General features: G+C 43.8%; 1 protein-coding gene across 4 annotated transcripts in view; it reads right to left on the reverse strand.

Moving 5' to 3' along the window:
- The window catches only part of FRMD4A (FERM domain containing 4A), a 703559-nt gene that overhangs the window by 517618 nt on the left and 168175 nt on the right, over positions 1-17766 (reverse strand). Inside the window, exon 1 of one of the 4 annotated variants that reach the window (XM_042230565.2) lies at positions 1499-1749. The exons of the other annotated variants lie outside the window; for them this stretch is intronic. Within the exon in view, the coding sequence (XP_042086499.1) occupies positions 1499-1531 (33 nt within the window). The 5' untranslated portion in view covers positions 1532-1749. Of the gene's footprint in view, positions 1-1498; positions 1750-17766 lie in introns of those variants that run through there. 4 annotated transcript variants of the gene reach the window in all.

A 17766-nucleotide genomic window follows, 5' to 3' on the forward strand; every position in this document is an offset into this window, starting at 1 on the left:
AAGGTTATGAGCACAGACTCATTGCTCTGATGGAAGCCTGACCACGCACAAGACTAGGGAAGAGTGCCAGTGGCAGCAGTTTCAGAAGCTCGCCATACAGATTTCCATGCCATTCCCTAAAGCATTCACGCCGCACCCTGTCAGTAAAGACACACAGGAATTCACTGCCATGTGCCACTCTCTTTGCAGTGGTACACAACATAGGAAAAGATACCTGCTGTTTCCGCAGTACCTTGAATTAAGGCATGCTGCCTGCAACCATAACGATGCCAGCTACATGCTTCAAGAGAGCAAATGGGTCACAGAAGAGGTCTTGCAGGAGATCAGTCAGCCAGTCAGCCCAGGGGCTGAGATTAGAACCTTTGGTAACAAATTCACTTGGGGCTGTCCATCTAATGAATGACTGTCACACAACTGGGGACCAAGAGAGGAAGATGGGGAATTCTCCCTGAGGATGGAAGCTGTCATGTGTAAGACTCTAGTTCTAATAGTCTCTTAAAACACTGTGGTCATGCTCATTAACAAACAAGAGAAAAAATGCTCAATGACAAAAGAGTCTGTTTGTGTTGGAATCACTAAATAGAGGATCAAAGAGGTGAAAATCAAATCAAAGCCATAATCTTTTGGCTTTAACTCTTCTGGGTGGTTATGGAGATAATTTCCCTCTAATTTTTTTTTTTTTTTTTAGAAAAGGTAGTATTTCTAGCATAAGGTAGAACTTTTAGTATACCCATTTCGAGTTACATATGGGTATAGCAGATATCAAATATACTCCTCATCTGAGCTTTTAATGCCCCATCTTAACGGCATCCCTTTTTCAAGCAAAAAGGCAAACTCCAGCCCGGAGAGCAAGTTCCCAGAGCCTCCGGGAGAGGGTGAGCTGTTTCTTACAAGCTCCTCTAAATGTTAGAGGACTGAGTTCTAGACATCAGGCTAGCCCAGTGCACTGGACTCTTTTCCGCGGGTCTGGCAGTTCCCTGAGAATACGCTGGCTTCCAGAATGCATTAACCTACTTTCCATTGAGGATTCCCTGGCCCTCTGGCTCTAGAGAAGAGGAAGAGGCAAGAGCATATTTTGAGTGGGAGCTGGGCATGCTCTCCTTTCAAACATGTTACTCTTTCTTCTTAACAGCAGTGCAGAAATTGGTACTTCCTGCAACGAGCAGCTCTGAGGGCTGCACAGCCTCCGAAGAAGAGTGATTGGAAATCCTGCTAAAATATGGCTGTCTAATCACCCGAGAGGAGAACTCATTCACTAAGATTCCCATTGTCCGCACTGACAGATGGTTCTCTCCCCCCAGTGCTTTCCCCTTCCCGGGATCGCACTGCCTTTGAGGCGAGCCTATTCTTTGAGAGATCCAGTTGTATCCGCCAGCCTAGTTCTGAAACAAGACAAAAGCTCCCTGAGCCTCCCATTCACAGAAACCTGAGGACACCTCAGCCGCCTTTCCTGTACCTTTGAGCGGAATTAAAAGAAATGGAGATCCACTCCCCTTACCTTCGTCCTCATCGGAGACAGGAGCCCTTCCATTTTGGCAGAATCCTCATGCCAGTTTTCCTCTCCTCCAAGTTACTCTGTCTGCGCGCTGTCTTCAAGCATCCCACAAGAAAAGAGCCATGCCGGGAGTCGCCGGTCACTCCCCTCTTCCCGGAGGCGCCTTGCCACCCTGTCTAACTTGAATCTCCGGTGCCTGAAAAGCGCTGTTCCTGAAGAAGCCTGCTCCTCTCCTCGCCCTCTTCCCTCGCTCTTTCTCTCTCTCCCGCGCTCCCTCTCCCCTCCCTTCCTCTCCTCCCTCTCTCTTTCCATAATCTGCCTACAGCTCTCTGTGTACCAGGCTCACTTGACAAATGATCCCTGTCTTAGGTACCACATTTGAGCCAAGAAAAGTGATCTGCACCAAAGCACAGGGACCGCTCACCCAGGACAGGAGGCAAGGTGGCTTAGCCGTTCCCCGGGGCATCCCCCTGCTCCCCAAGACCCACTGGCAGATGCCCTCTCTAGAGCTGACAGCCCAAGGCACTGCAGAGCTTCATTCATTCATTCCTCTTTTAAGGAATGGACCCAACAGCCAGGCATCTAGTCGCCACCATTACTCAGCTGGTTTTCTGGCTGGTGTGCAGAAAGCCAAAAAAGAAATCTCATCACTTGGATATTTCTAGGTTGCCATTTTTTTTTTTTTTAGCTCAGTGTTGACATAACATCTGGATAATTAACTGGGTTTTCTTGCTATTCGGCCAGATGTGTATGAACGTACAGGCAGAGCCTCTTCCTAGGAAAAGTTTCAAAAGCAGATTTATGCACTCAGTTCCTGAAGGGCTAAGCATGAAATATTAAGTGTGAGTGCTGCCCAGGACTCCACATAAACAAGGATTGAGTGTTTCATACAGACTTGTTGGTTGGTCCCTTGTAAAAAGTAGACAGTGAAAAAATATTGCCAAGACCTGGGTCAGAGCATAATGAAATTGAAAAAGATGAGGTTTTCTGGAACTTTTTCATGTCTGAGAAATTCTCTATGTGGAAATAATTTGAAATCTCTATACCATATGTGTGACATGCACATACTACATGTGAAATCATCAATGAAATTTAAAGCTAATGTTCCCTGTCCCTGGATAGAACTTGCTGCTTTTATGCCTGACTCTCAGTTCATCTCCAGGATAGGGGTGACCCGCATGCTGACCCCCAGATGGTATCAGAAGTTGATCCTCTTATCCAGCCTCTTTCATTTGTGTTCCTCATCCTTCATTTGTGTTCTTTGTCCTTCATGAACCCGTGTTTTCTCCTCCAGTTCACACACTCACATTCTAAAGATTCCCAGGGTCTACACTGTCACCCTCTGATTCCTCTCCTCTCTGTCCTTTACTCTTCACCTTTCTCTACTACATGACACGTGCACACTGTAACCTCATTCTAATTCAACCAATTATATCCATCATTTGGCTTGAGTCTTAGCATCCAGAAAAATCCTCAATAACCCTAGCATACTGAGTGCAACACTCTGCCTTGATCTTTGGCATTCTCGGGGGCGGGGGGTCTCTGGACCTTGTTCTTTTAGTTACTGGCTTAAACATGACATTTTTATATCCAGCATACTAATACTCAGGGGTTATTTAATCTTTTATGTATTCAGGCATCTGTCTGACAAAGTTGTACTGTACCTACTATCAGTGGGGACCTATTCTAGTTTCAGGTGATACAGTGGAAAATGGGGTGGAGAAAGCCCTTGCCATCTCACTTTCCATATCAACCTCTGCCCATGTTCTTGTGTTTCTCTGTAGGATTGTCACCCTCCCACCATGGCTCCTCATCTCCTAGCGGGATACCCATTAGTCACTTTCCGGGGCAACTAAAAACCAATTCATTCCACAAGAATCCCATTCCTCCACCTCCATCTTTAATTATATTCCCACCTCCCAAATCCTTCTTTTATCTCCTCAAGGGCTTTATTTAGGGGAGGGAGAAAATCACTCTTGGTTTTTTAAAGACAGCAGTGGTCATTTGCCCCACTTCCTAGCGCTGGACATTGAAACAGGCTTGCTATTCTGCTTATTCCGACGCATCAACCATTCCACCCAGCTTTCATTCTCTTTGACTTCTCAACAACTTGGACGAGGTGCACCCATCTTGTGCCTTTTATTTTCCACAATTCTTTTCTGAGGCTTTCTGTTTGGTCTTCTTCCTTCCTACTCCTGGAACCCGACTCACCAGGATTACCAATTCCAATCACTTATCTCAAACTTTTCTTTGCCCTTTTATGATTTTGCCACAGCTAATCACTCCCTGCTTCCTGTCTCTCTCTTTGACCCTAAATCTCTCAGAGGGTTAAAGTGGTACAACAGAGTGGGACTATGTCAAGGTTTTTTAAAAAAATAGACCGATTGTATGTTTGAGGCCAGTTGGTTTCTGACAAACTCAAAGCGTAGTTTTTGGAACCATAACAGCCTTCCTGAGCCAGAGGAGGAAGCTTGACAAAGGAATTTTGAATTTCCTGTGTCATCACACCACATAAAGAAGCGTAACTTTCCTGGTTGCTCATACTCCATAACTCTAGCCCCTGGAGTCTGGGGTTGCTCAGCATGTTCACGGTGGTCTGAGAGGTCCCTGACTAACCCAAACCTTTAAGCATTTATAGGACCTGGACCAAATTAGGATCTTGAGGTGATGCTGATGCTGATGATGAAGATGAAGATGATGATGGCTGTTAAACACTTAACTTGTACTAGATGCTGGACTAAGCGATTTTCATCATTAGCTCACATCACCCCCTCAGCTACCCTATGAGGGAGGCAATGTGCTTATTGCTATTTTGTGGATGTTTTGGTTAAGTAATTTGCTCACACAATGGACCTCCATTTAGCTCAACAAGGCCACAGATAGTGAGAACACCAGTTCCTTCCCATCTCCTCCAGCAACAGGTGACATATAAAGAGTTAATGGTCTATTTTTTATTAGTTACAGACCGCAAATTAAGCATTTGAAACTGCATTATTTTAGGCTATTGTGTTAACTTTAGTACCTCATTCACTTATTCGTTGATGAAACCAATCGATATTCATTGGCCATCCACGTCAAGTCAGTTACCGTAAGATACTTATCAAGCACAAGTCTCGTGTTTATTAAAGATAATGAGTTATTTGTGAAAAGGAACATACCAGTCAATTTACTGTCTATATCTAAGTCCTTTAAATACTGACCATTCCATCTCTTATATCTAAATTCATTAGATTTATTTGGGGGATGGGAATGGGCAGATGGTGGTGGTGGTAGGGTTTTAGGAAATAGTCTAACCTGGGCAATAGATGTGCAATGTCAGTTGACAATAATCACCAGCTCATTAGACCTCCTGACATTCTTAAGGATGATTAATGTTGCCAAAATATGCAAAAGTGGGAACACTCATTCACATCTCTTCCCCCAGATTTCCTTAGATTGAGGCATTCTCCATGTACTATTTCATGTTCCAGAGGAGTTCCTTCTGCTTCAAAAAGAGCGGGAGTTACAATCTGGTATTAACTCAGCCTTGGAAGAACAAGTCAATGGATATCAAATATATAGAAACAGGTAAAATATCAATTAAGTTTGCATCACAGGGAAAGAGAGTCTCGGCTCAAAGAATTTCCACTGCATGGTAGGGTCTTCTGACCTTGGAGGCAACATTCCTGCACTAAGGAACCTCTCAGCAAATGCACTTGTCCTTTGGGCAATCCATCTTCCCTATTTTGACATTAAAAAAAGAAGAAAGAACTTCATAATAAACCTCTCTAGGCCAGAAGCACTTGGAAATGTCACAAAGGCCATCAGACAGGTCTCTGTCAGAGGCTCAGGTTTCCCATCTCTCACTTTAGGATGCTGACCCTTTCTTCCCCACCCTCTCCATCTTCAAGGTTAATTTCTATGGTCCCTTGTAGTCTCTGGGGATCACAACCAGTTGCACATTTAAGGTTCATTATCTGAGGATGGTATTGAAAGGGGAAACACTGACTGAAACTGCTGGCTCTGGCCAGGAAAGCACTAGCACTAGCCACTTGCGTGAGTTATGTTAGCAACAGGAGGTCCTGGTAAGGAACATGGAACTAAGAGGCTACCACCAACTGGAAGAATCCGGAAAAGGTCAGAAGGAGAGAGGCAACACTAGCCCGTATGTCTGACCAATCTCCCAGAATCCGTCTCGCTGGAATCCATCCTGACTGAGTGATATGCATGTACCACCAGTAAGGAGCCTGAGTCAGAATGATTGGGCAGAGACAACCTAGAAACTAACTGCATCACCATAAAACCCGAGACTGCAAGCCACGTGGCAGAGCTGGGTTCCCTTACCCTCCTGCTCTCCACCTGGGTGCCCCTTCCCAACAAAGTCTCTTGCTTTGTTGGCACATGTGTCTCCCTAAACAACTTCCAGGTGTTAGACAAGAGCCCACTCTAGGGTCCTGGAGGCGTTCTCCTTCCTGAAACAGTATTGCCTGGCTTCATAAACAGCTTTTTATTTATTAAGGTAAGAAGACTGTGACCTGACAACCATAAGGGTTTTCCCTCTGTGACCCATCACTCCTTACTTCTTGTTGGGAAACTTCATCATTAAGACTGAGGCTTTCAGGTGATGTGATGAGATGGTTGGATGGCATCACCAACTCGATGAACATGAGTTTGAGCAGGTGATGGACAGGGAAGTCTGGTGTGTTGCAGTCCATGGGGTCACAAAGAGTCGGACACAACTGAGCGACTGAACTGAACTTGCAGATGATAAAGCACAGAAAAGACCTTATTCCTGGATGGGTTCCAGCTATCCTGGGCAACACTCTGAGTGTCACTTTCGCTCATGCCATACTTTCCCCACCCATTTGCACTTTCCCCTACCCCTGCCCTTGATCTTGGGCCACATGTATTTACTTTACTTTATAATCCCAGGGGTGGGGGAGCCTGGTGGGCTGACGTCTATGCGGTCACACAGAGTCGGACATGACTGAAGTGACTTAGCAGCATAATGTAACTACCACAGCATATCACAGAGAAAATTTCCACTTACTCCATGCTGAACCAAAGAACTCAATGACAATTGTGAATTAATATCCATATGCTTGAATTTATGTTTGTATCTGGTAAGAGGAAGCATTCTCTAGTTATCACAATACAAAAATTATGTACCAACTGACATTCTTTCCAAGTGCTTTCACGTGCATTTCCTTTTTAGAACCTCACAATAATCCTATGTGGTGTAGCAGGTATTAATTTCCATGCCACAAAGTTGGAGAGGGGAGTAGGAAGAAAGTAACATTTATCAGCTATTGACTTTGTTCTAGCTTTGAGGTGAGTAGTCATGAGTACCATCTTGTCTCGTCTTCAGTGGTGCATTATTATCCCCATTTAACAGATGAGAGAACAGAGACTGAGAGAATTAAGTATCATGGTACATTGCATCATTTAGCCTCAACCCTTCATGCATTTTGTTATCTATGCCATCTTCCATCTAGACTTTACTATACTCTCTCACTTCCTCTGGGTGTGGCTATATGACTGGTTTGAGCTAGTGGGATGTTAGCAAATGTGTTACAAATAGATGGCTGACAATGTCCATCAGAAGGGCATATCTCAGGTAGTCCCTGGTCCCAGGCAGTGTGTCTGTTATGCAGCCAATGGATGCAATGACTTATCCAAGATCACAGTTCCGAGAACAGTACAACCAGTACAACAGTACAGACACACATCTTCCAAGCCCAAATTTCATGTTTTCCTACTCCAGATAGTTCTGACAGCAAGTCATGCAGAGTTTCATGGAAATGATGATCATTCAAGTACTTTCCAGACCGCTGGATCAATATCTGAGTTTCAGACACACACTAACACTTTCAGGTTACTGAGCATCAGGCACAAGACTGGCAACATTTCATTCTCAATGCTTTCTTCCCTCCACGATTTTCATTCTAAAATTGAGGAAGCCTGGGGGTAAGTGGGTGTTAGGTTTTCAGTCTCAGTTGATCAGGCATCTTGTCTTTATGATCTTTCAGATACTCTGTCCCATTTTCTAAAGAACTGGTGATTGCCAAAAGTTATCAGCAATCAGTGCCACAGTTAATTGGAATCTAGCCCTGGGAGACATCTTACTTCAGCAGTTCTTGACTTTCTGAAAAAGTGCCACACAGTAGGAAAAAAGAAACTGCTTTTGTTCATCCTCATGCAGGCTTTAAGTGGAAATGGGTCTCTAGCTATTCCTGTGTTATACAAAAAAGGATAAAGAACAAAGTGGCATGATTTTGCAAGGCATTTAAAAAGAGGTGTTTATATTTCTCTTTCTTTTCTTAAGGTTTTTGGTTTAAGTGCTTTTGTCAAGAGGGAGGAAACCAACAGCTGCTGTGGCCTCAGACCATTACTCTGGTATTTGCTTAGAAGACCTTTGGGAACACAGATAAGGAGAAAACTAAAACGGTATTTGGGCCCAAGACACTGAGGAAGCTGCTGGCACTTTCCTTCCTTTGAATGCTGAGGAAGAAGGAGAGGCAGCTGAATGTTCCTTTAACCCTCTCCATCCTCTTCCTTGCAAAGAAGGCATCTGTTAGCATTTTTAAAGGCCCCCTGTTTCTCTTGGGGTCCTTATTTCAAAGCTCCAAAATGAGGCATTGTGCTGAAGAATATTATGTAAGGGAAACACCTTGTCTTGATCCTTCTCTCAAAATGTTCAGGAAGGTCAGGCTGTAGACACATTACTTTCAGAAATCAAACCCTGGGCACAGATGGGACAAAAATGATAATGATATGCAGAGAGGATGGGACAGAAATGACAATGATACGCAGAGAGGGGAATCCTAGCAGTTTCCAGCTCGGAGACTTCTTTGAACCCTCCAGCTGTGTAAATAGAACAAGAACCTTTTTTCCCAATGTGCCCATCCTGCACTCTGAGGGTGTGAAAGAGAGCCCCTCATTAATGACTGAGCTCACTGAAGCTGGGCCCAGGGCGCTGCAGAGCTCTTTCAGATCACACGTATGTGTTTAGAACTGCCTTAGCCTTCTCAGGCTGCTCTAATAGAAACACCATAGACAGGGCTGTACGCTAACAACAGAAACTTACTTCTTACAGTTCTGGAGGCTGGGGAGGCCGAGATCAAGATGTCAGCAGACTCACTGTCTGGTGAGAGCTCACTTGCTAGTTCATAGACTGCTGCTGTTTTGTGCGTCCTCTCAGGGAGGAAGGGACAAGGCAGTTCTCTGGGGCCCCTTTTCTAAGGGCACTCATCCCATTCAAGGGTTCCACCCTCACAACCTAATCATTTCCCAGAGGCCTCACTTCCAAATAACATCACATCACATTGGGGATTAGGTTTAAACATTTGAATTTGGAGAGGGGGGCACAAACATTTTGTCTATAGGAAGAACCTACTGTATGTTAGGCCCAGCCAGAGGCTCTGCTCTGAGGATACCAAGCTAATGAAGACTAGTTATGGCTCTTGAAGAATTCCAAGGATTGGAGATGAAAATGCCTTCAAAGACCTGAATGATACTGGAGAGAACTAGCATAGGGGGTTGGACAGTTAAAGTGGGACCGAAGGTGGGGAAGGACTGATTCACCTCACACTGTGGATGAAGACTTCATAGGGAGGGCTATTCTTGTGGCTTCAAGACCATTATGTGGACACTGTATGAGACTTACTGTTGTCAAGTTGGTGGAATGAGTGTGGAGAAGGGTCAGACTAAAGAGACGATGTCAGGCAGAGAGGTTAACACATGAAAACCAAACACAGGGACTTCCTTGGTGGTCCAGTGGTTATGAATCCACCTTGCAATGCAGGAGACACAGGTTCAATCCCTGGATAGGGAACTAGGATCTCACATGTCGCAAAGCAAGTACTGAGCTTGCACACTGCAAGTTGAGAGTCTATGTGATGCAACAAAAGATCCCACTTGAAGCAATGAAAATCCTGTGTGCCACAACTAAGACCTGACACAGCCAAATAAATAAAAAATAAATATTAAAAAAAAGAAACACAGAGGCAGAAAATAACACCATGCTTGAGGACAAAGGTAAGAACACCAAGGTGTGCAAAGTGCCGACAAGTGCTCTCCAGGTTATATGATCTCAGATGTGATTTTTCCAAATTTAAACCTTCATTTACACCTCACATTGTTTGAAAAAAATCTGTTCACCACACACAAATGAAATAATAGGATAGTTCACTTTATACCGTCAGTGTTTTCTTGAAAGTTCCATATTAATTTACTTAACATTCTGCAGGAAATTCTTGTATATTATGAATTCTGATTCTTTAAAGTTATTTTACATGACAAGCTGAAGTGTGTGTACCTGCGCAGTACTCAATGGTCTCTTTAATTACCAGCAGTGAGATTACCTAATAATGGAATTATGCTGAGAACGTGACCTTTCAAACAATAAAATATGCCTCAATGTGCATTATTTTCATAGCTCTGAGGAGTTTTTCAAATCAACTTAAGTTTCATTGGCCAGTTTTGGCCTGAGGCACAAAGGAAAATAATTGCTTAATTCGATTTCTTACCATGTCAAACTCATGGAATTAATGATAGATATTGATAGGCATCTTTTATCGCAAACCTGGAAACACGCTCTGGTTCACAAACTATATCTGAACCTTGAGATCTAAGTATGTGCCTTAAAAGCAAGACTAGTGACTTTCTTTCATAAACAGAAAAAGAGGCACCAGTACCTGAGGTCACAAAGCCATTGGCATTTTAATTAGACATGAGGAATATTTCTGCCTCAGTTCTGATAATATGTAATTTTTCTGATTCAGAACCTCAGCCTGAACCCAAGAAACCAAACTCTGAAGGTAAAGCATATTGACTTTAAACATAATGGTAATTAATCACAAGAATCAAGAGAAATTATGAGATATGGAACAGCTATAGAGGGGGACAAAAGAAGGAATTATTTTAAACTTTGCTATGATCATGGAATGACCACCTGGCCAAGGTCTGGGGAAAGTGACCGGACCTTTTAAAACCAGATCATCGAAGTTCTTATACCTGAACTCATCTTCTCTATCTAACTTGTTAAATAATCTTCGTTATGTACCCCACTTCTCTTAGACAACATTCTATTCTATTCAACAGGAAATGGGAAAACTGCTAGTTCTCAAATGTCCCCAAATCTTCCTGAACAAATGGTACTTCTTTCCAATTTAAGTGAATTCATTCACTCAACAAAGATTAAAATTCCCTGTGCAAGGCACCATGCCCATCTCCCGAGGGACATCCTGACTGTTTGCAGAAGCACATGCCCAGGCCGGGCAAGACATAACTTCTTTTTCACCTCTTTATGAAACAAATCTCCTGAAGCTGTGTTTCAAAGGAACACAGATGTATGGTACATAGGCTATGGTTCAGAAATGAAAGGAGAGAAGTGTGAGGAATAAAGTGTTGTTTTTTTTTTTTTTAATAAGGAAATTCTGGATCCTCAGGCAAGGATTGTGCAGGACGCAACTCTGTGGGCAAAATGGTGCATAAACAAACATGACCACGAAAGTAGTTCAGTGTGTCTCCCTTTCATGTCTGAATATGTTTAGACAGTTACACAACCAGAGAGCTTGGAATGAAAGAAAACAATGCCCAGGAGAAAGGAATGCTTTGAATCTGGGTCGCTGGGCCTTGATTTTGCTTACTTTTTCTCTGAGAAACCAACCCAAGACCATTGCACATCTTGACTATCCTTTGCCAGAATCTGTGTCTGGACAAGTTTTTCCCAGGCATATAGCTCAGAAGTCACCTTCATCCCACTTTTCCTATTATGTATATAATATGGAGAAGCCCAAAGCCACTGTGGGGTCTAACCTTGCATATCTGTTTCAAGAAGCTCAGACACACCAATTGCCTAAGGTTCTTGCTTCCTGGGGTAACCTTAGGAGTAGGATTCAGAGACGGATTCTCTGAATTTATTCCAAGATGTACTATAGGTCAGAGCATGGCAGCAGAGGCAGACTCCAAAGCCCTGGTAAGTCCTGCCGTCTTCTGATCCTCTTGGGAACTTAGGCTAAGTCCACAAAACCAGAGAACTAGATTGCTAAGACCTCAAAGACGTATTATAGTAGGAAAAACAAAATAGACACAATGCACAAAAAGGCAATGTACCCCATGGGTGTGAAGCAGTGTGAAAGTCGCTCAGTTGTGTCCGACTATTTGCGACCCCATGCACTATACAGTCCATGGAATTCTCCAGGCCAGAATACTGGATGGGTAGCCTTTCCCATCTCCAGGGAATCTTCCCAACCCAGGGTTCGAAACCAGGTCTCCTGAATTACAGGCAGATTCTTTACCAGCTGAGCCACCAGGGAAGCCTGAGTAAAGCTGTAGGGACACCATTTAGCACTGGAAGTGGGGCTGACCGTAGCATCCTTGCACTGAGGTTACAGTGTCTGTTGGTGTTGCTTTCAACAGAAGAGCTCATGGTGGTGGTAAAGTAGGAAACAGAATTGAGCCTGTGTATGACTGGCAGCGGGGCTTCCTAGGTGGCTCAGTGGTAAAGAATCTGCCTGCAATGCAGGAGCTGCAGGAGCTGGGGGTTGGATCCCTGGGTCAGGAAGATTCCCTTGGAAGAGGGCATGGCAACCCACTCCCGTATTCTTGCCTGGAGTATCCCATGGACAGAAGAGCCTGGCAGGCTACAGTACACAGGGTCACAAAGAGTTGGACAGAGCTGAAGCGATTTAGCACAGCATAGCATGAGTGGCCAGAGAAGGAAACGGCACCCCACTCCAGTACTGTTGCCTGGAAAATCCCATGGACAGAGGAGCCTGGTAGGCTGCAGTCCGTGGGGTCGCAAAGAGTCGGACACGACTGAGTGACTTCACTTTCACTTTTCACTTTCATGCATTGGAGAAGGAAATGGCAACCCGCTCCAGTGTTCTTGCCTGGAGAATCCCAGGGACAGAGGAGCCTAGTGGGCTGCTGTCTATGGGGTCGCACAGAGTCGGACACGACTGAAGCGACTTAGCAGCAGCAGCATGTGTGGCAGCAGCATCGGGGGTTGGTAGCCAAGGTGGAGTACCTCCAGCAGCCGCAGGGGAGCAGCGGCAGTGGTAGCAGCTTCATGGATGGGCACTTCAGCCATTTGAGAAGGCCTTCATGGTAGAAGAGGCAGAGAAGGCTCATACCAGCCAAAACCACTGGGAAGGGTAATCTAGACTAATTGTGGAAGGTGTGGAGCTGAGTTGGGCTGGAGCCAGCAGAAGCAGCAGTGGTCAGATTTTGTAAAGAGTAGGACAGACTAATAACAGCACTGGGGCAGAGACAGGCTGCAAGGAGATCCCAAAAGTCCATCCTAAAGGAAATCAGCCCTGAATATTCATTGGAAGGACTGATGCTGAAGATGAAGCTCCAATACTTTGGCTACCTGACGCAAATAACTGACTCACTGGAAAAGATCCTGATGCTGGGAAAGATTGAAGGCGGGAAGAGAAGGGGATGACAGAGGATGAGATGGTTGGATGGCATCACCAACTCAATAGACATGAGTCTGAAGCAAGCTCTGCGAGTTGGTGATGGACAGGGAAGCCTGAGCTGCAGTCCATGGGGTCACAAAGAGTCGGACATGAATGAGTGACTGAACTGAACTGAACAGGCTTAGCAATGCTCTGAATTAAAAAATAAAATAAAAAAGGGACTTCCTTGGTAGTCCAGTGGTTGAGGATGCGCCTGCCAATGCAGGGGACATGGGCTCAAGCCCTGGTCTGGGAAGATCCCATGTGACACTGGGCAACTAAACCCATGAGCCGCAACTACTGAAGCCCAAGCAGCTCAAGGCTGTTCTCCATTACAAGAGAAGCAATGAGAAGCCCATGCATCACAACTGGAGAGTCGCTCCCACTCCCTGCAACTAGAGAAAGCCCATCAGCAGCAACAAAGACCCAGCACAGCCATAAATAAATAAATACATAGCAGCAGGCAAACGTGCAGCCAGAACAGAGTCATCCTGGGTCAAACATAAAATAGGAGCAGGTCCAGATGATGAGCTGCACAGAGTCCATGGTCAATGGAGAAATAGAGTGGGGAAGGGTGCAAGCTGGGACCCAGGTAGTTCAAAGGAAACATGATGATCTGCGGACCCTGCTGCTCTCATATTCAGTGTCGCCCACATGTAACCCACAGGTCTAGACTGTGCATCTTCTCTCTTAGTTATATTCAGACCCTCCTGAGAGAGGAGAGTCATTCAGCCTCAGAGGCTACAGAGGCTTACTGAGCTTCAGATTTCTAACCAGGAGATGAAGCAGGACAGACTGGTCTTTGACTGCTCAAGGTGCTGCTGGGCACAGTGTACCCTTTAAGAACAATTTATAATAAACACTTATAGTCTGGAAATATAGTGATGCTACTTCTCAAAGGCATAGTAAGCCTAACTCCATGATATAAAAGCATTATTATATTAGAGCTGAATTTTATATCAACTAGCCTATCCACTTATTTCAACAGGTAGGTAAAAACTGAGTGCCAGGGAACTCAGTGAATTTCCTAATGTTATACAAAGTCCTCAGCCCTCCTAATTTGATGTTCTTTCTCCTTCAAGTCTTCTATTATATATCTTTTGCCAATAAATGTATTTTATTTAGACCAGTCTTACAATCACTGGTGAAATGACTTGGAAACTCTCCCTGGACATTTGCTTTGACCTGTATCCAAAGCATTTCTCCATTCAGTGTACAGAGGGAAACAGACAGTGAGTTATGGTGGGAAGAAGTGAGAGAGGACAAGTGTCTGTCAAAAAAAAAAAAAAAGGTACCCAGAGAGAACTTGCTGAATAATGTGTCTTGGGATGTCAGGCTTGGAGAATTTGGTTTTTATTTGAATTTATAATTGGCTAGGAGAAAGGAAAGTGATATAAAGAAAGATAACACAAAGAGAGATGGAACTAAAAGAAATAGAGGGTTCACATTACCTTAGGGCACTGGCCAGAAAGTAAAAGCCTGGAGGCATTCTGCCCCAGTAATTAGGCAGAATTATAGAATTACAGGATTATGGGCTTCCCTAGTAGCACAGATGGTAGAGCATCTGCCTGCAGTGCAGGAGACCTGGGTTCGATTCCTGGGTTGGGAAGATCCCCTGGAGAAGGAAATGGTAACCCACTCCAGTATTCTTGCCCAGAGAATCCCATGGACAGAGCAGTCTGGCGGGCTACAGTCCATGGAGTCACAAAAGAGTTGGACACGACTGAGTGACTAAAACACACACAGGATGACCAGAAGGTAGTTTCTAATGGTGGCCAATCTCTGCTGCTCCCTGAAGCGCGAGGATAAGATGCCCAGGTACGCTCCGCTGTTAGGCTGTGTCCTTCCCACTTCCCCATGAGGAAGGGGAGGGGAGGGCTTTCCAGCAGCCCTCACAATGCAAGTTCCCCATCTCTAATACTCTAGAGGGAAGCTCTCTTCATCTGCTTGTGGTCCTCTCAAATTTAATACATCCAAACTCAGCTCTAACATTCTTTCTCCCAGTTGAGCTCCCGCCCCTGGACCTCCAAATGCTGCCGCTGATGGTAATGATTCTTCTGATCAACCTTATACTCTCCCTTGCCTTCTGCCTTTCCACCTATGTCCAGGTTCCACGACCTAATGCCTGGGCTATCTCAGTGGTATTCTGCTTGATTTCACCAGTGTTTCTTTCCTAAATTGTACAATTGGGTATACAGCATTCTCTCCAAAAAAAAAAAAAAAAAAAAAAAAGGTTTGATAGCTCCCCATGACTTGAAAATGTAGTTCAAATTCCTTATTTTGACTTTTAGATTCATTTACTATCCTCTTTCCTGTTTACCCCTCCTCCTGCCGATCATTCTCACTTCTAGGCCAATATTCCCACTTTTCCACTTCGATTTCATTACCAAGAGTCTCCCTCTTAACGATTTCCCTGGTGGTACAGTGGCTACGACTTCCCGCTCTCGACTAAAAGATCTTGCATGCTGCAATGAAGACTGAAGATCCTGGGTGCCACAACTGAGACCTGACACAGACAAATAGGAAAATAAATAAAAATAAATATTAAAAAAAAGAAATTGTCATACTGGGTGAAGTAAGTCAGACAGAGAAAGATAATATCATTAAAGAAAAAGACTCTCCCTCTTAATCAGTGAGATAAAGTGACCAAAGGGCCCAGTGTCCTTTACGTACTAGGCACTCAATAAATGTAGCTCTCTTAAAAGTCCACAGTTATTCCTCTTTCTTCAGGAAGCTTTTGTTCAGTACCCAGCCCCACCCCCCTTATCTATATTTCCTAGTTGACGTTTAGCTTAGGTTACCTTGTTGTTATCTTTTATCCTTTAGCTGCCTTTTAACCCCTCTGATAGCTCTTAGCATTCCCATCACTATGTGTAGTGTCTTGTGGAAAATAAGAGCTTCATACCTTGCACTGACACTGCTGCTGTAGCATCACTAGAATGTTATACTCAGCTTCAAACACACATCCCTGGCTCACCTCTCATCCGCCTATAGCAAAATTCCAGAAATGTAAGAATCTTAGATGGAGAAAGGATTAAGAGGAGGAAAGAGGACAGGTATTTATTGGTTGCCTCCTGTACACAAAGTAACAGTGTTTGTTAGTGTAAAAACATCTTCTCCTACAGAGGAAGAGTAACATATTGGAGTGAATTGATTTAGACAGGATAACAAATGTGAGTGTCACTGCTTAGAACTAGAGTCCATAAACTTCTGACTCTAACTGAAAAACAGCCAATGTCAAGGTGAGTTTGGATGGATCTTAACTCAGCCAGATACTCATTAATGAGAATGATGGTGAAAGGGTTGGGAACGTCAGTAAGAAAATCCTTGTAAATTTAATGAGAGCTCAGGAGAGATTTCTATCTTGTAAGCTTCACGGTGTTCTGGCTTTAGGTTAAGCCATGAAGCACCTTGATACCTCTTATATAAAAGCTTAGGGCAATTGGGGTTCTCTTGAGTAAGTCAACTTCCAAAACATGTTTGACAAAACTGGTCTAAATGCAGACATCACCTTGTGAGTAAGAAAAATACTTTGTTCATCATCCCCTTTCATGATGGGAAAACTGAGGTATAAACCATTATAGCGACTTGTCAATTGTTCCACGACACACCACTGTGCCTCTGTCCTAGCAGGTTAGTCTGGTGCTTATCCTAGAGTGAAAATGGTCAGTAGCCACTTCATGGCTATCAACCACCATTTATATATCATATATATTGGTGGCAACTTTTAAGAAAATTGGGCAATACAAATAGAAGGGGTCACCTGCTCCAAAGAACTTTATCAAGATGGACACACAGTTCATTAAGCTAAGAGTGCTATTGATATAGAGCCATGGTTCATCAAAGCAAAGGTTGACACCCAGTTTAAGTGCTAGCTCACAGAACAAAGGCTGTCGCATCACGGCTCCAGTTTACAAGGCTCAGACCCAACGCCAATAAAAGTTCTTCCTGATTCTGGTCTCTGTGTCACTAATTAAGGATTACAATCAACTGCTTCTGTTTCTCATGCAGTGCATCGAGCATCATGCGACAACTCAGAAGAACAAAAAGTAGCATCGGGCTGTTGCTATGGAGACCTAACAACCATCTGAATTGCTGTGGCATCGTAAAAGCAAAATCCCAATCATCAGTCTTTAACTATAGGGCTGTTGAAATCTATCTCATATTTTTAGAATGTGTGACATTTAACACACTGATGAATATTTCCAGCTTCAGAATATATTCCCTGCTTTCACATTTAGATGGGAGTTTTCAGTGCAACTCGTTGGATATTCCCTCCCCCCTCCCCAGTAAATGCTCCATCTCCTTATGCATGATTGCAGCTTTTTATATACTTACTTCCTAGATGTTGCTTCATTCTTCCTTCCTATTTTCTCTTTATTCTATAATTAAAATTATTTTCTCACTGGCTGTGGATCTCTTCTTCCATCAGGATATCTTCAGTTATATGTTTCATATCCCTAGTTGAAACATCATTCAGGCCTTAATTCCCACTGGTCCTAACTGATCACCGTTTAAGCCTTCATTGCTAATAATCAACTGTTCTGAGCCCCAGTCAAAGGTGCATAACTGCTTACCTGGTGATTCTTTATCTTTGAAGTTACTATCCCCTTATTATCCAAGGTGATCCCAACTTACTGACGTTTCCAGGCTTTATGTAAAAAGCCTTCAGGGATTTGGACTAATAGATATGTCATTTCCACTTTTATCTCTGTGAGAATTGCTAAAAGGATTTGGTTTAACTGTATGCACCATTCTGGGAATACACACACACACACGCACACACACATGTTGCTTACCTTATTTGAATGATGTTGAAAGAGACTA

Source organism: Ovis aries, chromosome 13 (assembly GCF_016772045.2).
Source record: "Ovis aries strain OAR_USU_Benz2616 breed Rambouillet chromosome 13, ARS-UI_Ramb_v3.0, whole genome shotgun sequence".
NCBI classification, from domain to species: Eukaryota; Metazoa; Chordata; class Mammalia; order Artiodactyla; family Bovidae; genus Ovis; species Ovis aries.